Source organism: Necator americanus, chromosome IV (genome assembly GCF_031761385.1).
Source record: "Necator americanus strain Aroian chromosome IV, whole genome shotgun sequence".
Taxonomy (NCBI): Eukaryota; Metazoa; Nematoda; class Chromadorea; order Rhabditida; family Ancylostomatidae; genus Necator; species Necator americanus.
The window spans coordinates 36023230-36035528 of NC_087374.1; the positions used below are offsets into that span (position 1 = coordinate 36023230).

At 37.1% G+C, this 12299-nt stretch overlaps 3 protein-coding genes across 3 annotated transcripts; all 3 read left to right on the forward strand.

The window, feature by feature from the left end:
• Positions 1-82: 82 nt before the first annotated feature.
• On the forward strand, positions 83-1679 carry RB195_003778 (uncharacterized protein; the record flags this gene model as incomplete). Its single annotated transcript, XM_064201573.1, has 2 exons — positions 83-118; positions 369-1679. 2 exons carry the CDS (start codon positions 83-85, stop codon positions 1677-1679), a joined length of 1347 nt encoding a protein of 448 aa, XP_064057454.1.
• Positions 1680-3306: 1627 nt separating this feature from the next.
• On the forward strand, positions 3307-7449 carry RB195_003779 (uncharacterized protein; the record flags this gene model as incomplete). The annotated part of the gene is made up of 3 exons (XM_064201574.1): positions 3307-3474; positions 6689-7217; positions 7271-7449. The coding sequence occupies 3 exons, from the start codon at positions 3307-3309 to the stop codon at positions 7447-7449; spliced, it is 876 nt and encodes a 291-aa protein (XP_064057455.1).
• Positions 7450-10822: 3373 nt separating this feature from the next.
• On the forward strand, positions 10823-11910 carry RB195_003780 (uncharacterized protein; the record flags this gene model as incomplete). The annotated part of the gene is made up of 3 exons (XM_064201575.1): positions 10823-10990; positions 11123-11648; positions 11723-11910. 3 exons carry the CDS (start codon positions 10823-10825, stop codon positions 11908-11910), a joined length of 882 nt encoding a protein of 293 aa, XP_064057456.1.
• Between the last annotated feature and the right edge of the window lie 389 nt (positions 11911-12299).

The window sequence follows — 12299 nt, forward strand, 5'->3', positions numbered from 1 at the left end:
TTGTCTGGAAACGTCATGTCAACCACACCCTGGTTGCACGTGAACACAGCGAACTGGCGGAATAGTTTCATATTTAGTTGACATGGAATGTCTCTGTGAGTCCAAAGCAGCGTTTGAGGTGAGCGTAGCACATTAGCTCCAACATCAACGGGTTTTTTTTTCACGCTGAAAGGATTCTATTGTAAAAGAAGTGGTGCTTACTTTACGGCAGTCCTTGCTGTATTTTGAAGCTACCAACTTTGCTTCTCAAAGGTTTCTTAGCACGAGGAGAAGAAATAGAGACTAATGTAAACTAAGAAACAAAATTTGAGAATGGAATGAGCGAAGATCAGTTTCAGAAGAATTTATCACTTAGATATTTTATATAGAGCGGGAAGAGAAGCATATTATTATTATTATTATTATTATTATTATTATTATTATTATTATTATTATTATTATTATTATTATTATTATTATTATTATTATTATTATTATTATTATTATTATTATTATTATTATTATTATTATTATTATTATTATTATTATTATTATTATTATTATTATTATTATTATTATTATTATTATTATTATTATTATTATTATTATTATTATTATTATTATTATTATTATTATTATTATTATTATTATTATTATTATTATTATTATTATTATTATTATTATTATTATTATTATTATTATTATTATTATTATTATTATTATTATTATTATTATTATTATTATTATTATTATTATTATTATTATTATTATTATTATTATTATTATTATTATTATTATTATTATTATTATTATTATTATTATTATTATTATTATTATTATTATTATTATTATTATTATTATTATTATTATTATTATTATTATTATTATTATTATTATTATTATTATTATTATTATTATTATTATTATTATTATTATTATTATTATTATTATTATTATTATTATTATTATTATTATTATTATTATTATTATTATTATTATTATTATTATTATTATTATTATTATTATTATTATTATTATTATTATTATTATTATTATTATTATTATTATTATTATTATTATTATTATTATTATTATTATTATTATTATTATTATTATTATTATTATTATTATTATTATTATTATTATTATTATTATTATTATTATTATTATTATTATTATTATTATTATTATTATTATTATTATTATTATTATTATTATTATTATTATTATTATTATTATTATTATTATTATTATTATTATTATTATTATTATTATTATTATTATTATTATTATTATTATTATTATTATTATTATTATTATTATTATTATTATTATTATTATTATTATTATTATTATTATTATTATTATTATTATTATTATTATTATTATTATTATTATTATTATTATTATTATTATTATTATTATTATTATTATTATTATTATTATTATTATTATTATTATTATTATTATTATTATTATTATTATTATTATTATTATTATTATTATTATTATTATTATTATTATTATTATTATTATTATTATTATTATTATTATTATTATTATTATTATTATTATTATTATTATTATTATTATTATTATTATTATTATTATTATTATTATTATTATTATTATTATTATTATTATTATTATTATTATTATTATTAGCAAATTTCATATGTCTTGTTTTCGGTTCTAAGTAAGTGAGTACGCTGTGGCGGAAACATTATGTTATGTAAACCTGCGAAATCTTTTACCCTTCGAAAATGGACAGAATGAAACACGAGCATGACTACGGAACAGCAAACCTTCGAAAAAGACAGGCAAAAAACATCTGTCTAAGGAGACTGTTTCTTTTCTTGAATAAACTAACGACATCGATGATACAGTATTTGAAGAGATACTGCTCTTTTCCAGTGCCTGCACGATGGATTACCACTGCTTAGGCGACAAATGAATAAATTTCAGTGAGAATAACTGAGATGAAGCAATGTTGCTTGTATCAATAATCTACGATCTCGTAGACGAACAATCCTGAAGTCCGCACCACCTGAGATTCGTGGTATGCTGCCTTTAATTCAGCTATATTAGACAGCGGGAACAGAAGTACGGTGGAGTTGCATGTGTTCTGCCGCGTTGCATCGTTGGGGGGACGGCGTCACATTGGGCTATTTCACGCTCGTTCTTCTGGATTGCAAAGGGAAATTCACATTTACACTCGAAAATTGCACTACTATCTCTACCTATTCGTGGGAAGATCCTAATATCGTCAGTTTCGTGATGCGGTGTCATCAAGGATGGCACTCACAAAAATGTGCTACTACATATTACTTGCTTATGCAAGTCTCGTGGTTCCCTCCCTCTAACATGTAGTTTCAATAGTCCATTCTATGTGTGTAAAGAATTTCTGTCGTCGGGTAAGTTAATCAGTCTATTACTGTAAAACAGGTAGAGCAGAAATGGTAAAATATTAGAAATGTCTGAATGAGTGTGAGGTTCTAGTTCATGCAAATTAATACAGGGGTTAATGCAATCAAGCGATTGGGAAGTAATACAAAACTTTTTTGGACCTATACGCAAATGTCCGGGATTGACAACTGCACCATTTTATACAATGAAATTTAGCAATCATGCAAGACTTACTCGTGAATATGTTACTTTTATAATAGGTACTTAAAAGATAGAAAGGCTAGTCAGTGTCAGAATTGCTTATTTTGTTCCCATTGTACCTTTTCGTAGAGAGTGGTGCAGCACGCAAACTTGTAAATGTTTATTTTTTTAAATCGTTGTGAATTAAAGAAGAGAATTGACCCGATGCATTATTTTGAAGAGGAAAGTTAATTGAAGCCCATGCTGAAAATATTGAACCAACAGCATGCCTTGCCGATAAAGAGTCGCATAAAAATTGGTGACATTTTGTCTCCTTCAAAACATCAAACTTCAATACAATACTTAAAACCACGAATTGGGTAAACCCTGTAAACTTTAAGTAACAATAACAATTTGTTTTCAACATGTGAACTTCTCCAGAAGGTTCCAATGTGCTAATGCCTGTGCTGCTAAGACAAGATTTCTTTGATTGCTTCGCTTTCTTCGCTAGGAATTTCATTTATGAAGAGAAACATGAAACCATTTTTTTTAAAGCAAAGGTTGCAGATGTCACATGAGGTAATGCGATTAACTGTGACCAATGACGCCGTCAACCAGCCAAGCTCCACTTTGGAAAAACACAAAGAACCTTCAGAAAAAATCAAAGAGTAGGCGTTTCGGCCGCTTGAGCTAAGCTGTATAAAAGTGGAAGCTTGCTGACAACAGTACTTAACCTGCAAAATGGAGTGCGATTCCGGAAATAGACTTGCTGCGTATCGCTTCGTCGCCTACTCTGCCGTAGCTTTCTCAGTGGTGGCTGGACTCTCCGTCTGTATAACTCTACCTATGGTCTATAATTACATACATCATGTGAAGAGATCAACGTATACGGAAATCAACTTCTGCAAGGTGGGAAAGCTTAGAGATTTCTAATGTTGAGGACAACCACTAGTGCCTAAATTAAAAAACGTCGAAGGGGTAAATAAGAAATGCTTTGTTTCGTTTCCAACGTTCAGAGTGTAATGTAAACTTGACTAATGCTTGCAGGTGAACAGCTGATGAGTTTACTCATTGAAGGAACTATTAAAAACTACGGTGATGGAAAAAAGATTCTTACCATTTCAAACAATTAGGGTGAAGAATAGGTTGTAAGCTTTTTCTTTCGAAATGAGAAATGTGCATAAAAATAAAAAAAGTGTCTTCGAAACTTTATAAGTCATTCAGAAGAAAATTTCTCACCATATAAGATGATATTATTCTGATGTTTTAAAGGCAGCATACCACGAAACTGACACAATGAGGAAAACCGCGGGTTGTAGATTGCATGATCCTGGGTGATGTTGCTCATGTTTTCCCAGTCGTCGCAAACTCATCGGCATATTTTACGACGAGTTGCAACCTGCCACGCGCCGCATCCACCAGAGAGTGGTCAAAGATCAGTGATGTCTACTCATAAGCCTTTTCAAGTGAAACTAATGAATAGGATGCTGAGAGGACTGCGACGTACATACAGTCAGTTCAAAACGACATGAATCACGAGTGTAGTTGCGGTGCATTTGCGTACGCGCTCGGAACGGTGCGGTGAAGGCAGCAGTTGGAACCGAAGTGGGTCCGTTGCAAACTGCATCAATGGCAAGACTGCCATGATTGTTAAATTTAATTGTATAAAATGGTGCAGCAGTCAATCCCGGACATGTGTATATAGTATAGGTCCAAAAAAGTTTTGTATTACTTCCCAATCGATGGGTGGTGCCAGCAAGTGTTTCACCACACTCCTAGCCTCTACGCTCCACCGAAGGGCCTCGAGAGAAGCCGCGTACGCAGTTGCGTGCGTGCTTCATGTTGTTTTGGCCCTATTATAGAGAAGCGTTCTAACGCATCTCGTAGGAACTAAAGTGGTCTCCACGCCATTTTTTGCGACAATTAATTAGAGATAAGCCTAACCACCCTATATCCCACGGTCTATAACCCTACCTTTAGCTTTAACCGCGTATTCCCTCACTACGTGCTGTGCTGTCTTTAACTCGTGCAACGCTGTCTTTAAATTTATTGATTCTTAATTTCCTAGATATTAAATCAGACTGTCAGAAAGAAAAAATGGAGCATTTTCGACACCATTCGCTTTTCAAATTTGATTCGAAAACGGATCACACCGGTCAACCCAAGTATCACAGGACGAAGAAAAATGCACCTCTGTCTAAAACGTCATTAAGAAAAAGGATAGAGGCTAAAATTGAAAGGGTGTCCACCGATTCACCTCTAACTAAACGATCTCCCTTAGATCAGCCATCCTTTGAGGCTACTCAGTACGGGAGGGAGGATAATCCGAAAAAAATCAACAGTAAAAAAATCAAACAAGTATTGATACAGAATATTGATACAAAAATGAGAATAGAACAAGTAAGAACAAAAGGAATTGAAAGAAAGAGCCCAAATCGTATTTTATCATTCCCATTATCATTGATACTCAGTCACACAGCTAAACCAAAGATTTTGAAAATTATCATTTGAGCACGTTAACTGCCGTACAAGACCAAAGGAGAGTGCGTAGGTTTCTAATTATTGATTGTATAAACCACGTACGTATAAACTCGTACACTTGAAAAGAGTAAGGTCCGGGAATGCAGTCTCTGTGTACTAAATGAATTATGTGGTTAATGGATGTAATAAGTCTGTGATTTTTTCCAGAAGAAAAATTAGTACTAGTAGAACAACCATATGGGGATGAATAACCGGTTGGTACTAAGGGCTCGAACAATTCAACACAACCTGCAATTATCACTTGCACTGTTTTCGCCCATTGATTATATCACTAACAAATTTGCTAACAAACTCAATTTTATCTGTTAGTCCATACTCATAGACAATAGCTTTATTTTTATATAAACATTTGGAAATGCTGGAGTTATGGTGTAGTTTACAGTTTTTTCTTTGTAGTCTGAGTTATGGTGTGGTGTAGTTTCCTCTGGTGTAGTTTACTTAATTTCGTGAAAAATGCGACGAATAATACATTGGTGAAACAGGGCGACCTCTTTCTGTTCGTCTCAAAGAGAATCTAGATGGCATGAAGCATTCAAACGCAGCAACCCCTCTCGGAACTCATCGCAGAAAATGTCACGAAAATGCTCCTTTCTGCATAGCTGCCACGATCCTATCGTATAGCAAGTTTGCTACTAGGGGTTGGCACTCCTTGCTTTATTCCGGAACGACTAATACTAGGGTCAGTCAAAACTAACCCCCCATGCCATTTTCAGGTAATCCCTACTTTTAGTAGGGATTATTGGCCTTCCTAAATGAATGGGCGGATAGTAATGGGATTCCATCTGAATCCCAAAAGTAAAAAAAAAAACAATAACCCGACTCGGTGTGTGTCCAGTCAAAGAAATTCAAAGAGTCAATGCATATAGGAACATCGTATTCTTATAAGTATATACCGCACTCTCCGTTATCGTAACTAACGGAAATACCTAAGATATTTTCAGGCCACATGCTAACGATATCTCTTTTTTAAACTTGTTTTTAATTAGCTTTTCTGTTCTGTGTCTCGGCCTGTTTAAGGTTGTCTTCAATATAAAACTTAATTTATATGCATGCTTACTCAGTATTTTTAATTTATATCCATGTCTCGATAGGACAATTACTTACGAAATGTCTACATATATGTTTAATATTGATATTTTAGAAAACTCGACTGTAAAACTAGTATCAGTGATATATATATATATATATATATATATATATATATATATATATATATATATATATATATATATATATAAGCCATACACAATCTTCTTGTAAAGCGAGAAATTCTCCATCGAACCACAGGCAACATTTTGAAAGCAATTCCTATTTTTTTTTGCATTTTACACTTAGAAAAAATCGCTCACGCCTTATTTCTCAACTTCACTTTTTCCTCCTAATAATTCGTTAAACATCAAACCAACACTGTACTATGTGGAATCGGATTTAAGTAATGTGTATATATTTATTTATTTATTCCTCTATCAGAGTTTGCAGAGGACAAACCCGAAATTTTTGCATCTAAGTGACTCCCAAAGTGGCCGATTCACTGTAAGTAGCATTGAAAATAGTTTTTCATCATTTCATCAAATCATTTCAGGGATCTGTGGGAAAAATTTGGAGTGGGGTGACAACTATAAAAAACGTGCCAACATCAAACAGAACCACTCGCCAAGCCGAAACAAATCCATGCGATGAGTGCTGTGCTCCAGGACCCGCCGGGCCACAAGGCCCACCTGGTAGACCAGGCCGTCCAGGTTTGCCAGGCTCACCAGGAATGCCTGGAGCACCTGGAAGACCGCCAGTGCAACCATGTGAACCGATTACACCACCACCATGCCAACCTTGTCCACAAGGACCTCCCGGACCACAAGGACCTCCCGGGCCACAAGGTATGCCTGGTCAGTCTGGAGCACCTGGGCGCGCTGGAGGGGCAGGACAAGCAGGACCACCTGGACCGAAAGGGCCTCCAGGGCCACCAGGAAATCCAGGGGCTCCTGGATCTGCTGGACCACCCGGAGAGTCTGCAACTGGAGTAACAGAAGCCGGGCCGCCCGGACCACCGGGACTACCGGGGCCCATGGGACCTCCGGGACCTGATGGCATGGCGGGATCTCAAGAAGGAGCTGGTAAACACTTTAACATTTCCATCGAGACTCTAGTAAAGTACATCAGTTTATAGGACCAGCCGGACCCAAGGGACCTCCAGGTCCCGATGGTGCGCCAGGAGCACCAGGAAACCCAGGTTTGCCAGGAGAGTCGGGTGCGCCAGGTACCCCTGGTGAACGTGGAATTTGCCCCAAGTACTGTGCACTCGATGGAGGTGTATTCTTTGAAGATGGAACCAGTCGTCGACGATGATAGTTGCATGTTTTGTAGCAGTCTCTACTTTAGAGTATTTCAAGTCTATTTTGGGATAGGAGAAAGTCAAGGAAGAAATAAGAATACTGTTTTTACTTCACGTTATGATATAAGAAGTTGCACTTTTTTTCTAGTCATTTGGTATATCGTTTTTCTTCGTTTTCCACCATTCTCAGTATTTCTGTCAATTCTGCAGTGTAGCCAAAGAGACACAGTAGACCAGTTCGATTAAAAACTCTTTTTTTTAAATTCCAACTGCTCGGACATTTGACAGAACACACTATTCCCTACTTTTCCTCACAACACTTTCTTGCGCGTAACTTCTGACCCTGCAATATGCTTATGCAGATTAACTTGAAGACCCCACTCTTAGTAACTTCCGAAAAGAATCTTTCAAATATTACTTTCTTTAAAACATCAATTCAAATTTCAAATAATAAAATCCACATCAGTGGATGTTAATATATGAGTCACGAAGTAGTGGCAACAGTTCAGCAAGTTCGTGGCAACCACGTCGATTGGGGACCGCTTTGGCACGATCCAACTACAGTCTTTTCCAGTCTTTTCACTTGATTCCAGTGCCCAGGTGCGAGAAGTTCAGAACATTTCGCAAGTTCTCTTCGCATGGGTTCTTTTGGGCAGCATGTTGTTCAATTACTGTAGCTGCGCATTGATTTGGATTTAGTGTGATCAGACCACAACCATCGCACGGATGTTACTTTTCATTCTGAGCATTGCTTTACGTGTATGTATTATCTGGTAGTATGATTACGGGCATCAGAAGACCGAAGACTCTGCTAGCATTTTAGCAAGAAATTGACGTCGCCTGGCATTAGCCCCATGATGTTTTTTTTTAAATGAAGGAGTGGCTCGTCATAGGTTCTGCATATGCAAACATAATCCAGCCATTCAGTTCACATTTGAAGTAAGCCGTTGATTTTCGCTATGTTTAATGTTGCGAAGATGTAGACTTTGCATTTGGAAACCCCTTCAGGTTTGGGAGTGGGAAACACTATACTTTTATTGGACTAGTCACCCGTTTTACTAAATATTCACCTAGAGTGCTGAATTCAATCATAGTTATTTTATTTTGAGCGTACTGCAAGGTCGGATTGTGGATTAAGCGGACTAGGGAAAATTAGTGTCCACCTGACACATTCCCAAAAGAACCTCAACAAGTTAAATTTTTTTGTAACACTTGCTAAATATACATACTTTGCGTGGTGCACTATTTGATTTACTGAACACTTGATAAATATTGTTTGTGCTTTGTGCAGTAAAGCCATTTAGTGAGGGTGGTGTGTTTAAAGGCATCATCCGACGAACCTGTGGTGGTATGAGTTTCTGATGGCTAGTGACTAGATTAGATTACATTTGGATCGTAGATTGCAGAAACGGGTGGGATAACGCTTATTTCTTCTTAACTGCCGTAAAAAACGTCCCGGAAGATGCACAAGGGTGGCGCGCTCCAATAGAACTCGTCGTAGGAAACAGCATCCCGAAGCGCGCGAAGTTCAATGGGGGCGCGCCACTCTTGTGCTTGCGTGGCATCTTCCGGGATTTTTTTAACGGCGGTTTGGAGGAAATGAGCGTTATCCCACCAGTTCTTGCACTCTGTCACTCCGTATAGTCATTAGCCATCAGAAATGCATACCACCCCAGATTCGTGGGGTGATGGTGAGTTTCACTCAAAAAATTTTGCTCGGAAATCCCCGAGATAGAATGGCCAATTTTCACCAAACAATTATTGGTGAAAATTTTTGGCAGCAGCGAATCAGCAGGAAAATGATTTGCGTCTGAAACTGCTAGTTTTTGCTGCGAATATGATCCTGATCGATAACCGGTTTGCCTCTACTGTTCGAAAAAAAAAAACTTCATCTCAAAAGCAAATCGACGGACTTCCATTTTTGGAACCTGAACATTCTGTAAAGGGAAGTGTTCTATTTCGTTCGAGTCTGTTTGTTTTCATGAGAAAGATTGTACTTTAGGCTACGGATACACAAGGTTTTAACTTTACATGTTATTCTCTTATACGAATTTACTTATGTAGATATATGATAATATATTTACATAAGAAAATTCGTATAAGAGAAATTGTACTAGTCATATCGATTTGTGTAGAATAGCTTTTTGCTGACATGTAAAACAGTGATACAACCATTTCATACTTTCTACAAAACATAAAATCTCACAAATGAAAAAGACGAGAAGAATGTAGCGTAGTGCAAAGTCTATAGTGTTGTGTAGGGAGGTGGAAGGGGACTCAACCGCACTCTTATTTCTAGAAGTGCGTAACTAGTTAGTCGGAGCCCAAAAACTCAAGCGTTAGCCTTGGAGGATGCCATGTTGGGTAATGCTACTAAGAGTAGAAAGGAAGATATAGACACTCAACTACACCCTGCCCTGCAATGGATTGAGACTACTGGTATTTACTCTACAAAGCTCACTGATCAATACTTCTGAACTTTTAGGGTCTTTGTTCGGTAAAAGAGTAGGATATAATTTTGTAGATAATGTTCTGAGTAACTGTTATTGTGTTATTATTATGTATGAATTTCGTCATGATTTTGAACTTATTGACTTACAGCTGCATGTTAGCAAAGCAAGACAACTACAGCTGTCTTCTCTACTCGACCTTGAATGAAAACTAGTGTGTCTTTTTGTTGAAATGAGGTTTTGTTGAGACAAGAGCGGCGACGTCGCAGTTCTAAAGCGTGTCCAAGGCCTGCGCCACTAATTTTATGAGCAATGTATCGTTTTTTTTAACCTTTCAATCACTATTTTTCGTAATACAATATTCAAGTGAGAAGCAGAGTTGCAGAGTAATCAGTGCAGTACTGCTTTCTATTCGGATTGTAGAACGTTGAGGTTTATTCATGTGTTGGTTGACTGTTGGACTAAGAAAAATATTTTTCAGATCAACATTTCTTTTATTTAGACAGCATCACAAAAATTTGAAAGAGGCAAAATGCAATTGGTTCCTTAGCCTTGTCGCTACTATACTCGATCTCATGCATACATTACCGGTGCTAAAAAGTTATTATGTAAGATAGAAATACACAAATCTTAGAAGGATCAGAGAACTATTTAAGGTGCCCTCAGTTCTGAACAAAAGTTTACACCAAAATAAGAGCATTCTGCGAAGAAACGATCTCCAAACCTGTTGTCAACATATTACTGCTACAATCGAGGGCATTGTGCAGGAGCCCCGCGACACAAGGACTTTGACAGTGTGACCATTCTTCGTTTCAACTTTTGCAGAATACGTTAAAAAGAGGAGCTGTGAATCGTCGTGGAATCAGCAAAGGGCGTTACGAACGATGAGCACTATAAAAGGACAGCGAGCGGCAACGCATCACTTACCCCTTCCAGTATGGAGCTAGACTCGGAGCAGCGTGTGGCTGCTTATCGCTTCGTGGCCTACACTGCTGTCACATTCTCCGTAATCACTGTGCTCTCTGTCTGTATCACTTTACCTATGGTTTACAGCTACGTGTACCATATTAAGAAGTCTACTAATGTGGAAGTCAACTTTTGCAAGGTTTGCAGCACATGATCTTATCCTGGTTGTAGACTTGAGAAACTATGAAGCATTGTAGTTTATCTCTGCTTTTTAGTGCTGTTTATCTTCCAAAGCAGTGAATTGCAAAATACAGTTTGAAGTATTCTACAGGGATCTGCAAGGGAAATTTGGAACGAAATGGATCAAATTAGAAATTCACCACTCGCGCACAACAGGACCACACGTCACATCGCAAACACCTGCAACGCTTGTTGCCTTCCCGGACCAGCTGGACCACAGGGACCACCCGGACGACCTGGTCGTCCAGGTGCCCCGGGAGCTCCAGGAGCGCCTGGACCTCCTGGGCGACCAGGGGGTGCATGCGAACCGGTCACGCCACCTCCGTGCAAGCCATGTCCCGAAGGCCCACAGGGACCACCTGGACTTCCAGGCCCACCAGGGCCACCTGGTGTGAGCGGCGGTTACGGCGGGGGGGCTGCTGGAGGAGTGGGGCCACCAGGCCCGAAAGGAATGCCTGGGCCTCCTGGAAAACCAGGGGAGCCGGGCATGCCTGGTGCTCCTGGTGAAGATGCTGTTGCTGGATATGCAGGATTTGGTGGACCAGGACCTGCGGGACCTCCTGGGCCTATGGGGCCGCCGGGACCAAATGGAAAACCAGGATCTTCAGGAGGAACAGGTGTACATCCATTACTTTCATCAAAATGTGCTGGCAGTTATTCTTCTGCGACACTAACATTTACTCCATTTCAGGACCACCAGGTCTAAAAGGTCCTCCAGGACCTGACGGACCACCCGGTCCACCTGGGAATCCAGGTGCACCTGGTGCCGCAGGAGAGGCAGGAAAAGGAGGAGAACTTGGTATTTGTCCCAAATATTGTGCTTTAGATGGTGGAGTGTTTTTCGAGGATGGAACACGAAGGCGAGCAAAACAGCAATAATACTGAAGTGTTGTTCAACGCATTGCTTGACTTTTTAACATCTTCGCATAACAATTAATGTAGTCCAAGCTGTTTTATGAAATCTGTCGAAATAAAACATTAGGATCTTTGTAAAACTCCTTAGCTTTCTTCCCCGTAATTGACCAGCGCTGTTTCAAGTGCAACTACATTTGTAGACCTAAGTCTTTCATATCTTACATATAAAAATAATTTACATGGCAAACCTTTACTGTTACTAAGGGACTCATATCCAATTGACCATAATAGTCATAACAATACAGTAAGAGTAATAACAATGCCCAAAAACAATAATAATAGTGCTGGCAATAATATTACTAATGATAATGCAAAGTTTCACATACTCACAAGGATGCTCTCTGAGCATTCTA